The 13,764-nt window shown below is 37.4% G+C and overlaps 1 protein-coding gene across 1 annotated transcript in view; it reads right to left on the minus strand.

Moving 5' to 3' along the window:
* Positions 1-13,764, minus strand: part of LOC141507110 (myelin-oligodendrocyte glycoprotein-like) — a 67,547-nt gene extending 53,783 nt beyond the window's left edge. The window contains exon 1 of the mRNA XM_074214493.1: positions 13,644-13,764. Coding sequence (XP_074070594.1) covers positions 13,644-13,764 — 121 coding nt within the window. The remainder of the gene's footprint in view (positions 1-13,643) is intronic.

Below are 13,764 nucleotides of genomic sequence, written 5' to 3' on the forward strand. Positions count from 1 at the left end.
TCAATTCACTTATATTTTGAAGCTTATTGGCAAATATTTGGGCAAAGAACTCCCTATAATTTCTTTGTTACTTATATATATATCCAATCTTTTCATTTTAAATACTAGTGAATTAGTTTTCTTCTCACTCTTTTTACAAATGGTTTCATCTATTTTACTTTTTTGAAATAAAAACCAAATCTTAGTTTTATTTATTAATTCAATGAGTTATTACACACAGTTTTGTTCATCTCATCCTTAATTTTTAGGATTTTCCATTCAATACTTAATTGTGGATTTTTTTAGTGTTATCTTTTTCTAGTTTTTTTAAATTGCATATCCAATTTAATAGTATGCTCTTTTCCATTTTGTTGATGTAAGCATATAGGAATAACAATTTTCCTCTGAGCACTGATTTTTCCTTTTTTGTTTTTATGTTATCTCAGTATTTCCATTCTCCTTATTGAAACTATTGATTGCATCTATTATTTGTTCTTTAATCCATTCTTAAAGATTAAGTTATTTAATCTCCAATCAATTTTTAATTTATGTTTCTAGGTCCTTTATTAAATGTAATTTTCATTGCATTGTGACCTGAAAGTGATCTTTTTAATATTTCTGCTTTTCTACTTTTAACTAAAACATTTTTATGTCCTACATCTAGTTATTCTTTATAATGGTAAAATTGCTGAGAAAAAGTGTATTCATTTCTTTTTCCTTTTAATTCTCTCCAATTATCTATCTTATTTAGCCTATATAAAATTCTATTTTCTTCCTTGACCTCTTTCTAATAATTTTTTTTGGCTAGATTTATTTAGTTCTGAGAAAAGAGTATTTAATTCCTCCCCCTCCCTTTTAACAGTATCTCTCTCTCTCTCTCTCTCTCTCTCTCTCTCTCTCTCTCTCTCTCTCTGCAAGACATTGGGGTTAAGTGAATTGGCCATGGTCACACAGCTAACTAATTATTAAGTGTCTGAGGCTGGATTTGAATTCAGGTCCTCCTGACTTCAGGACCAGTGCTCTATATACTGCACCACTTAGCTACCCCATTTAGCTTTTCTTTTAGAAACTTCAATGCTATAGTATTTCGTGCATATAAGTTCAATATTGATATTGCTTCATTGTTTGTGGTACTTTTCATTAAAATGTATTTATTCTATTTATCACTTTTAATTAAATCTTTTTTAGCCATAAATTTGTCTGATATCATAATTGCTACCCTTGTCTTTTTTTGCGTCAGATGAAGCATATTACATTCTACTTTAAACCTCCATTTTCATTCTATTTGTATCTCTCATCCTTAATGTTTCTTGTAAACAACTTACTTATTATTAGATATTTATTTATTTATTTATTAGGGTTTTTTTTGCAAGGCAAATGGGGTTAAGTAGCTTGCCCAAGGCCACACAGCTAGGTAATTATTAAGTGTTTGAGACCGGATATTTATTTTTAATCCATTCTGCTCTCTGTTTTCTTTTTAATCGGTGAGTTTATTCCATTTATATTCAAATTTATAATTATTAGATAAAATATTTCTGAGTACACCTGCCAAAACAAATACAGGAACTATATAAATAGAATTATATAAATAAAATCAGATTTGAGTAATTGGAGAAATATTATTTGTTCATGGGTAGGCATGATCAATATAATAAAATGATAATTTTTACTTAATCTAATTCAATACCATCCCAATTAAATTACCAAAAATAATTTTACTGTATCAAAAATAATAGCAAAACTCATTTGAAAGAACAAAAAGTCATGAATATCAAAGTAACTGTTGAAAAAATGCAAAGGAAGGAGGTTTAGCAGTACCGAATCTTATACTTTATCATAAGACAGTAAATATTAAAACTATATGGTCCTGCCTAAGAAAGAGAAAGGTAGATTGATAGAACAGAGTAGACACAGCAGTAAATAGATTTAGTAATTTTTATATTTGAGAAGTGTAAAGACTGTAGATTTAAGGATAAGAATTCATTATTCAGCAAAAAATTATTGGGAACACTGAAAAGTAGTATAACAGAAATTGAGCATAAACTAATAGCTTACACCACTTATCAAGATGAGGTCAAAATGAATACTTCATCCAGATAATAAGAGTCATATTGCTAGAAACTCTGAATAACTTGAAATATGTTGTTTATAAATAATGCTTAGTTATAATCGATATATATATATATATATATATAACTTATGTAATACTTTAAGACTTATGGATAGGTAAATGATTTATGAATAAACAAGTGACAGAGCAAAAGTATAAAAAGTATACAATTTTAATTTGATTAAATTATAATGGTTTTGAACAAATAAAACAAACATAGCCAAGATTGGAAGAAAATTAGAAACTTGGGGAAAATATTTTATAAACACTTTCTGAGATAAAGATAAAGATAAAATATATGATAGCAATACTATATACTATAGTATATTAATATTAAAAATAATATGAATCATTCCCCAATTGACAAATGATCAATGAATATGAACAGGCAGATTTCCAATGAAGAAATCAAACCAAGTTTTCATCATAAGAAGAAATGCTCTAAATCATTTTTTGACTAAAGAAATACAAATTAAAACAAGCTTCAAATATCATTTTCTACATATCAGATTAGTTAAAATGACTGAAGAGGAAAGAATAAATTGTTAGAGGAGATATGGAAAAATTGGAGTGCTATTTAATTATTGGGATTGTAAAATGAGACAGCCATTTAGCAAAGGAATCTGGAATTATGCTCAAAGAGTTATTGAATTGTCTGTAATTCAGTAATACCACTATCAGGGCCGTTTGCAAAGATTATTAGGGAAAAATGAAAATAATGAAAAATAAAATGAAAATAAAAATAAAATGTTTATCTCAGCCCTCTATGTTCTGACAAAAAGCTGGAAATTGCAAGAATGCCCATCAATTGGGGAATGACTGAACAAATTGGGATATATGATTGTAAAGGAATACCACTGAGCTAAAAGAAATAATGACTTTGATCTTTAAAAAAACCCATGGATAGACACACAAAATAATGGAAAGCAAACAGCAAAAACAAAAGAATTGTATATAGTAACAATATTGTTTTCAGAACTTTGAGTGAATAAATCGTTTTGATAAATATAAATAGCCAAATAAACTAGAAAGAACATATGAAGATGCTATCTGCATTTAGAGAAAGAACTAATAAATAGAAGAAGGCATAAAATGACTTTACATATATATGTGTGTATATATATATATGTGTACATATACACACACACACACACATATTTGGATTTAGTAGTAAAAAAGGAAAAAAGAAATTTACATGATAACTTTATTATATATATTTAAAAGGAATAGCGAGCTATACACAACAGATTTTTAGTTTCATGTGCAATTTTAATTATACAATATTATATTTCAGAAATCAAAAATTAAATGTATAAAAAATAAAAATAATAAAAAAATGTAAAATAAAATGGGGGTGGGAGAATGGATCAGATAACATGCAAAGACTGAGAGATCAGGGAGATCTCTTAGTTCCATAAATGATCAATACTTTTACTAATTGATTTGCCTTACAAGAGCATAAATATAGGCATTTGCTTCTAACAACTCTTCTTCTTGTCCCTAGATTTATTTCAGGGTCAATCAAAAAAGGATCTCAGTAGTAATATTATGTCCTTGTGTCCTAACCTCGAAACAAGTCCTGTAAAGTTACCTGGATTTGTGGGAATAGGAACAGGAGGGAGGGCACAAAAATGGGTCTATCAATATACACTCTTATGCAACTGTTTCACAGAAGTTCTGAGGAACTTTCTATCCCATAGTCAGACAACTAGCTGGAATCAAACATCCCTAGTAAGCAATGGAAAAAGACAATTTAAAAAATAGCCAATCTTAACTCGTTATATTCTAATGGCTTTTATTGATTACCTAAGTATGGTAACTCAGGATACCTGGTCCTAGAGAACAAGGTTACTTGGAATTATAAAATGTTCTGAAATTCTCATTAGTTCCTTGGTTGTGAGTTTATATTCCCAAAACCCATTTTGAGGAATACCCAACAATCTCCTCTAGTTTTCCTCTCCTATTAATAATTTAATATTAATAATATGAGGTATTAGTAGATGAGAGAGAAATTTAAGGTACCTGATTTTTGATGGATTCTCAGATTTGAAAGCCCTTTCATATTGCTCTTTTAGTCTGCTTATAATTTGTACAAAATTACAAATGTTTCCCACCCCCTTCAATGGAACTGAACAATGATCTAGTCTCCCTCTTTACTGACAAGTGTGAATTCCTACCATGAAAGATTCTTCTATTCCAATTTTGCTCTTCCCTTCATGGGTTGATAACATAAGAGACTTAAACTGGGTGAGATCCCCTCCAACTGTACAATCCTTTGATTCTATATTGCCAATATCTGTGAAGATATCTAGGAGGAGGACAATAACCCTGAGATCAGAAACCATGCTTTTTCTAAACTTTTTACTTCTAGTAATGTTCAAACACAAGGTCTCTGTGTGCAATGAGGGCTAAATAAGTGTTTTTTGAGTTGATGGTTTAATTGAATTATAATATCAATGCATGTGGAGGTCACAGTGGCAGAAACCAAAGTCAATTTACCTGAGCTGGTAATACCAGGAAGCCCAAAGATGAGGAATATGAGGTATAAAGGTAGAATGGGGCTATTGTAGGAAACTGGACAATAATTTCCCTTGATGGTCCAAATCATGGCTGATAGGAGTATAATCTGGAGATACTAAGAAAAAGTAAAGAATGTTATCAATGAAGAACAAGATAGCAGAGTCTGAAAATAGTTACCACTGACCCCTTAGCCTTGGTGATATGCTTCCTGTTTGGCTTCTTTTTTTAGGGTTTTTTTTTTGTAAGGCAAACGGGGTTAAGTGGCTTGCCCAAGGCCGCACAGCTAGGTAATTATTAAGTGTCTGAGACCGGATTTGAACCCAGGTACTCCTGACTCCAGGGCCGGTGCTTTATCCACTACGCCACCTAGCCACCCTTCTGTTTGGCTTCTTAAATGCAGAGACAATAAGGGAGCTGGAGAAGAAGTTCAGATACAGGATGTCACTGGAAATCAAGTCAAAATTACTACAGTGGATTGAGATAGAAATCTAAAGAAAGTATAAATATTACTGTTATATTTATTCTCATTTCCCAGAATGGTATTCTCATTTATATGGGACTCAAGATGCTGAGTTTATAACACAGGCCCTAAATAACATCAAAGAAATTGAAGTAAACATTCACAAACTGAATGAACTCCTGCATGCAGTTTTCTGCTTCAAGCTCTGTTCTGGGGCAAGGAGACTTCTTATGAGTATATTCATTTCTTAAGTCTTGAAGCCTTTACTAGGCTCTTTGCAGACAGATTGAACTGTGGATCTTTCTTATGAGGGAATCCAGAGTCCTGTTTTCAGTTTTTTTTTTTTTTTGTTAGGGAACACAGAATTTTGGAAGAAAAGGTCCAACATGAGGCATTGCTAGATTTGACCATTCTTTGTGCCTGTGTGGAAAACTAGAGTGATGAATTTTCTTCCCATCATTTATGTGTTAACTCCACTAAAGGCATCCTAGTTTGAATTAATGCTATTTAAATTGTGTTTGTAAGCAAAAAGATCTCTGTATAGATGACATTATATCTTCATATATGACACAGAAAAGAGAAAACTTGTGCAGAATCTCCATATCCAACTAAGATTAATTGAAGGATATTTTGTACAGGCAACTGAGGTCCTGCAGAGTGGGAAAGGGGACAGGGGACTGGAGAGGGGGCAGTAGGATTGGCTCATACAAGTTTCTAGGTCTGTGTCCTGCAGCATTTTTTTTTTTTTTAGTTTTTGCAAGGCAATGGGGTTAAGTGGCTTGCCCAAGGCCACACGGCTAGGTAATTATTAAGTGTCTGAGGTCAGATTTGAACTCAGGTACTCCTGACTCCAAGGCCAGTGCTCTATCCACTAGGCCACCTAACCGCCCCAGCATTTCCTTTTGAACAGGAGAAAATCTGATCTCTGGGGTGTGTTTTAGATGTTTCTTCTTTTTTTTTAAAGAACTCTCGGGCAGTGATTAGTAGGGGAATAAATGTTATTGTGGCACCAGTTCTCTGATTTGTATCTTTAAGAATGTCCCTGGTTGAGGGGGCAAAGCAAAAAGAAGAGAAAGGAGAATAGATCTCACTCTATGTCTGTTTGTGATAGGAGCCTACCCTTCATATCCTTGACTGGATTCCAAGATACTCTCCCTTACATGGGTGTTCCTGGGTTCATAAAGGGCTCAGACTTGCTGCTTGGTCCGACTGCCACCAGTGCCTCTGCTCTCCAGGCCAAAGTGATTTTCCTAAATCACAAGTCTGCTCAGGTCACCCCTCTCCTCACTAGTGCCTCCCTATCACCTCCAGGATGAAATAGATTCTTTGTTTTGGGTTTAAAACCCCTTATCACCTGTCTTCTCCCCACCCCAACTTTCTAATCTTAAACCACCCTCATCTTTTCCTCTGATGCCTCCCACAAAACCCTGCAACTCGACTCTGGGCCTTTGTCCTGGCTGTGCCCCACGCCTAGAATGTCCAGCCTCTTCCTCTAGGTCTATTTCTTGACTTTGAACTCTCACCTAAAGTGGGTTCTGCTTCCAGGGTGGGCCCAAATCCCAAGCTCCAGAGCTTTTGTCAGCTGTTTTCAAGGACACTTCTGGGGTACTACAAGTTTTCAGTTCTTCCGAGGTGGCCTGACGGAAAGCTTTTCTGCTCTTCTGGTCTGTGGGTGACCTCAGGTTCTCTTTTCTGCTCTGGAACCATGAGGAGGGTCCCGCTCCTGCAGCTGCAGAGACCCCTGGAACCTCCTCCTGACTAGTTGCCTCCTCTGACTCTCTCCGGTCCGAGAGCTCCGGAGGCGGCCGCTGCCGCCGATCCCACTGCGGACGTCGGGCCGCCAGGTGCGGCACCGCTTCACCTGGCCAGGATGCTCCGGGGGCTTCGACTTCCCGGCCCGGCCCGGGCAGGCTCGGGGCAGCCGCGGTTTCCACTTCAGGGTCGGGCTTCGGGGTCCCCCGGGTCTCCCTGCGGCCTTGGGCTTCAGAGCGGCTTCAGGCTTCCCTCCGGCCTGGACTTCAGCCCCGGGTGGGGTGGGTGGGGGGATTTCCCGCAGCTGCGGACTTCGGCTTCGCGGGACTTCGGCTTCGCGGGACTTTGAGGCTGTGTGGAGCCGCTGGTTTCCCGTTACCTAGGGCTTCTGCCCCCGGCCCCACCACATCACCCGAAGCGCTTCGGCGGCTGCCCCTGCCCGCTGGTCCTGCACCTAACTGCTGCTGCCGACTCAGTGGCGCTCGGGGCCAGCTCCTGGTTGGCCAAGGATCTCTACCAGTCTGTCACCGGCACAACAGACCTTTCCTGCTGACTTTGCAAAAATTATTTCACCTCATCCTTTTGTGTATTGTTGCTCCAGAAAATTGGTTTTGCGTCATTATTTAAAGGTATTTAGGGAGAGCTCGGGTCCGTGGCTGCTTTTTCTATGCCATTTTGGTCCTGTCCCACCTCGTCCTCCTCAAGTTCCCACTGAAATCTCACCTTTTAGGAAGCCTCAAAGCACTCTGGTTCTCATTGATTGACCAACAATAGGTCTCTGGCCAAGCCCCACTTGGTCTTTTTTGGGCTACTGATGGCTCAGAGTGAAAATAACTAGCAGTTGTTTCTGTTTTGAGCAGAAATCCTGATGGCCTTGTTTGATTATACAAAAAAGGCCATTCTTTGCTTCACTTTTTTTTTTTACCCATCTTAGTCCAACCTATTGGGAGTTGATAACAGGCATACAGCAATAGCAGGAAGGAAGAATAACAACAGTAAAAAGAGAAGTGGGGATAACAGAGTAGTATTCCATAACTTTGGTTGAATGAAGATATAAATGATGGTTGAATCTAGGTATCTAGCATATATCATGTGGCCGATTATTAAAGATTTAGAGATTACAGACAGAAGATTTAAGACCACTGGAAAAAAACAAAGGAATTTGCATGCTCTCTGGGATATTAAAACTGCTCAGTATTTTATTATTGAATATAACAAAGTAAAGAGGTTAAAAACTCTCAAAGGGTCAGAAGCATTTAAGACAGAATGAATAATATAGACCCAGTAGACAAAGAGTGAGACAGAAATATATAGAGAGAGGTAAAAAGAGAGAGAGAGATCAGAGAAGAGAGGTGATCTGCCTGGATCAGAGGTCCAACTCAGATTTTATGGTCTTGCCCCTTATCCAGAGGGCCAAAGGGGAATTCTCTGCCCTGCCCCCCCCCATGTGACAAGTATTAGGTAGAGGGTTAGAGACTGAGAAGATCAGGATACAAATTTTACATTCAACAATGAAAAAATTACATTTCAAGAGTGGGGAACTGAAAATTACAAAAAATGGGAAGAAATCATAAAAATTGGGGAAAGTCCCACATGTTCCACTCATAGGAGCTCTTTTTGGAGTAGCAAAGAATTGGAAACTAAGGTAATATGTTGATGAAAAAGGGTAAAACCATCACCTGTACAAAAATATTCATAGCAGCCCTGTTTGTGGTGGCAAAGAATTGGAAATCAAGTAAATGTCCTTCAATTGGGGAATGGCTTAGCAAACTGTGGTATATGTATGTCATGTAACACTATTGTTCTATTAGAAACCAAGAGGGATGGGAATTCAGGGAAGCCTGGAGGGATTTGCATGAACTGATGCTGAGTGAGATGAGCAGAACCAGAAAAACACTGTACATCCTAACAGCAACATGGGGGGTGATAATCAACCTTGATGGACTTGCTCATTCCATCAGCGCAACAATCAGGGACAATTTTGGGCTGTCTGCAATGTCTATCATCTTTATCCAGGGAAAGAACTGTGGAGTTTGAACAAAGACCAGGGATTATTACCTTTAATTTAGACCAAAAAAAACCCCTGTGATATCTTATTGTCTGATCTTGCTATCTCTTATACTTTTTGTTTCTTCCTTAAGGATATTATTTCTCTCTCATCACATTCAATTTCGATCAGTGTATACCATGGAAACAATGGAAAGACTGACAAATTGCCTTCTGCAAGGAGTGGGGGGCAGTAAGATTAGGGGGAAAATTGTAAAACTCAAAATAAATAAAATCTTAAAATCTTAAAAAAAACTGAAGGGATGTCCATTAATTTGGCTAAACAAGTTATGATATATGAATGGAATATTATTGTTCTATAAGAAACCATAAATAGTTGTACTATAGAGAAGCATGGAATGAATTACAGGATCTGATGCTGAGAGATGGGGAGCAGAACCAAGAGAATGATGTACACATTAACAACAACATTGTGAGATGATCAATCTTGATGGAAGCAGCTCCACTCAGCAGTTCAGAGAGCTAGGACAACCTGGTTTGGACTGGTAAAGGAACCAATTCAGAGGAAGAAAAACAAAACAAAACAAAAAAAGCCCTTTCCCTTAATCCTAATTCCTCATACCCAAAATAACTAATCAAAAATATTTATGTACAATGCTAACCTGACTGTTCCTGGCTGAGGGGAGCAGGGGTGGGAAGGGAGGGTGGAAGGAAATTTTGTAACTTAAAAATATACATGTATATATGGATGAAAAAAATAAAAATAAATTTAAAGAAGAGTGGGGAACCTCTATCCATTTAACATGATTTAACAATATTAAAACTACATTCATAATTCTCTATATCAATGTGATAGTTACTCAATCCTGGCAGCTTTGATCATCCATATGAAGGCATGGTATGAGAGCACACTATGCATGTATCCATGTCTTTTTTTTTTCATTGACTACTTGCTCTGATTGTGGAAAGCTACTAAAGAGAGAAAAAACTGGGACATAATTAAATCAAAATCAAATTAGTCCTTTGTAAGGAACTGTTTTGTGTGTGTGTGTGTGGGGGGGGGTTACTAAGTAAACCTTTATCACCTGGAGTCCTCTAGCACCAGAGTGTTGTTTTACTGGTTGATTGGAGAGTGCCACAGGAAGAGGAGTGGATCAGGGACTGGGGAGGATATTTAAGCACTTGTATTCTGGTAAATAAATGGAGAACTTTCCATCCTTGTCTCCTGCCGATTCAGCATTTGCCTGGGTAAGGATAAGCTAGCCAGCAGAAACATAACAGTCCTTGATACAGCAGGATGAAACATCCTTAACTCTGTTTGACTTTAGGTCAGTATAACAGTTAATAGTCAGCCTTATAGTCATGGCTCAGGAATAACCAGATGGAAAACACTCCTTTTCAAAGGAACACAATAGGGAAACTGGGCCAGAAGGAACTTGTCTTGAACTGAGACCAAAGATTGTCCTTTCAGCCTGTGACAGTTTTAAGTTCACATTTCCTCTGAGTTTATAACCTTAGCCTAAAGAAATTCTTCCAAATAGTATATTACTGACTAAATGATCCATCAGACAACAATGCCTAATGTGAAATCTTACAATTAAAATTATCATAGTTTCAAAATCTTTTTTATCCTCCCCCCCACAATAGCAAATCCATCAATTATAGCTTAAGGCTAGATATACTTGTTTTCTCTTGTGGATTGCTATAAGCAATAAAAAATGACCAGTTCAAACATATATAAGAAATTTCACTTAAAATTCATCACATGTTTTTATTTTCTTCTCCTGTACTTTAAATTTGTCCTGGAATAGAGTCAAAATCCTTAGATATCATTTTTTGTATTGTAAAGGAACTTGCAGGCATCCTGTTGAGGAATTGTGTAATTAAAGTTGACTCATTTCCTAGGGCTAGTTGACCTTGTCCATACTGAATCAACAGGGACCTCAGAGAAAGAAGTTCTTCTTCCCTGCCTTCACATCCACCTATCCTGTGGTGGGCTATATTCTTTTAACCTTTAGGTCTCATCATTATAATATGAGGTCAAATGATTTGCTTTTCATAAGTGATAACAAACAATTGTAGAAATAACTTCCTCTTAACTTTATGCAAAGGTAGAAAAAATCCAGAGTTACAAAACAAAGACTAATAAATAGCACTGCTGATTTAAAAACATTCTCCACTGGTTTTCCTTTCTTTTATTTTAGTGTCTTTAAACAATAATAATATCTAATGGAGGGGAGAGGAAGGGGGAGGGGAGAGGAGAAGGGAGAGAAAGGGAGGAAAGGGAAACGGGAGATCTTTATCACTGAGAATAATGTAAATTAGGGCTCCAAAATTGAAAATTTTTGAAGAACATTTATGACTAGATGTTTCCAAAAATTCTATTTTTCCTTTCAAGATTTTCTTTGTAGCTCAGTTAACAATCTTATGAATTTCAGCAGTGGAATTCAAATTTTCCTCTGGCTGTCCTGGCAAGGAGGAAGGGGAGAGTGCCAGGGAAGGAGCTTTATCTCTTAAATTAGTCATACTTCTGAAGGGATTGGGGCATAGCAGTCATCCTTAAATACTAGGACCAAGGAAATGCCATTTTTTAAAAAAGCTAATTTCTTTCTACTCATGTTCATGAGGAACATATTTGATGGGATTTGTTGAGCTGCACTGCTAGAAACCCCAACCCTTCAGAGTTACCCCCCCAGAACTCAGAGGGGAGCAGAAGTTAGCTGCCTTCCACAGACTCAGGAAAGGTAAAGGGTTAGAGATATAGTCAGGAAGACCTGAGTTCAAATACTACCTCTGACATTTAATAGCTGTGTAATCTGGGAAAAGTCACTCATTTTGTCTCAGTTTCCTCATCTGTAAAATTAAGGGGGTTTTAAGGTCCTTTCCAGACTTATGTCTATGATCCCAGGAATATCTAAACTTATGACCATATCAGTCAGTTCAAGGAAGAGTTGGCAGAATGAACCCAGAGAAGCTATTTACATGCATAAGATTGTTCCTTTGGAAAGGAGCATGGATTTGGAGTCAGGAGACCTGAAATCAACTCTTCTCTCCTTTCCCACTTAGAAGCTGTATGACTTAGGACAAGTCCCTTCCCCTCTCTGAGGCAGTTCCTTCATCTCAATGAACCAAAGATATAAGGGACTTACTAATAAATTTATTATGCCTCTCCAAGAAGACTGAGTTCCAAAAAGGAACTAAGAGTTTTGGGGAGGGGAAGGGAGTTGAGGGGAATAGGTAGAAACTTTTAAAGGGAAAGCCAAGCCAAGGGGGTGAACTAGGAGAAAATGGGGAGAGTTTAGGAAGGGTCTAGGGAATTGCTAGGGTAACAAGAAAATCAGCACAGAAAGATATAAGTTAACTATTTTCTCTCTGCCTAGTATTTCTATATAATAAAATGACAATTTGACTAAAATTACCAAGAAACTTTTGTTGAATTAGAAAAGATAATACCAAAAAGTCAAGAATATCAAAGAAACTGAAGAAAAGTATGTAAAAGAAAGCAATTTAGAAGTACAAAGTCTTAAAGCATATTATAAGTAACAATGATCAAAACTATCTGGTACTGTCTAAGAAATAAATCAATAAAACAAGGTAGAAATATAATTCACAGCAACAAATAGCTATAACAACTTTGAAATTAACAAGTGTAAAAAATTTAAGATTTTGGGATAAGAATTCATTATTTGTAAGACATCTCCCTTCCTTCTCTTCCTCTGCCCTCAGAGGGGGAGGCCTCCCTGTTCTTTAAGATGGATTCCTCTTGGTGTGTGGCTAGGTGGCGCAGTGGATAGAGCACTGGCCCTGGAATCAAGAGTACCTGAATTCAAATCTAGCCTCAGACACTTAATAATTACCTAGCTGTGTGGCCTCGGACAAGCCACTTAACCCCATTGCCTTCCAAAAACTTAAAAAAAAAAAGACTGATTCCTCTCCCTGGGACACTGGTCCCGTCCCCTTTCTTCCTTCCCTCCCCTAGAACTCTACTCCTTTAATCATCCCTTTTTCCACTTATCTTCAGGGTCACCTTCTCCATGGGCTCCTTCCCATTGGCCTAAAAGTATGGTTATCTTTCCAGGCCTAGGGATTTCCATAATGTTTTTATTCACCTCCAAGAACTATTCTTTCACTGCCAAAACTGGGGAAATCTGCTCCCAGAAGTCACCCCATCCTCATCCCACACACTTCCTCTTCAAGTCTTCAGTCTGACTTTCTCCCTGATTCCATGCCACTGAAATATTCTCTCCAAAGTCAACATTAGTGTCTTAATAAAAGAATGCTGTGGAGATCTTGGAGTCCTCATTGTCCCCAATCTCTCTAGTGTTATTGGCCAAACCCTTCTGGGACAGTTGTTCTCTCCTGCACAGACTGCAGGGACAAGATGCTCTCCCAGTTCTCATGTTTCTCTGATGACTCCTTTTCTGTCTCCTTTGTTGACTCTTTATCCTCCTCTCAATCAGTTAAGGGGGTATTGGCCAAGGCTCTGTCACTTATGCTCTTTTTTCTCAACATTTGTAATCTGGACAACTTTATTCCCTAAATCTCTTTAACACCTGAAACAACATGATGTCCAGACCTAAATATACTGTCCTGAAGGTTCTTCTCTGCTCAAGATCCCCCTCTCCCCCTCCCCTCAGAACCCCCCCATCTAGATAACTTTGAAACCTCCCAAACTCCCCATGTCACACATTGACTTTATATTCACCCTTCTTAAATCAATTCCTCTTTCCAATCCACCCATTTAAAATAAGAGGCACCGTGATACACCTGTTCCATTAGGTTTGAGAAATCTCTGATGCCTGCTGCATACCTCACCTTGAAAATCAGAGACTGTTAATTCCTCTTCATCCTGCCTGTAGAACAGCTTTCCATCCTCTCCATTCTCCTGGCACAAGGCTTCCTTTCCCCCTGCCTGGAATCTTCCACTAGCTTCCAT

Source organism: Macrotis lagotis, chromosome 1 (genome assembly GCF_037893015.1).
Source record: "Macrotis lagotis isolate mMagLag1 chromosome 1, bilby.v1.9.chrom.fasta, whole genome shotgun sequence".
Taxonomy (NCBI): Eukaryota; Metazoa; Chordata; class Mammalia; order Peramelemorphia; family Peramelidae; genus Macrotis; species Macrotis lagotis.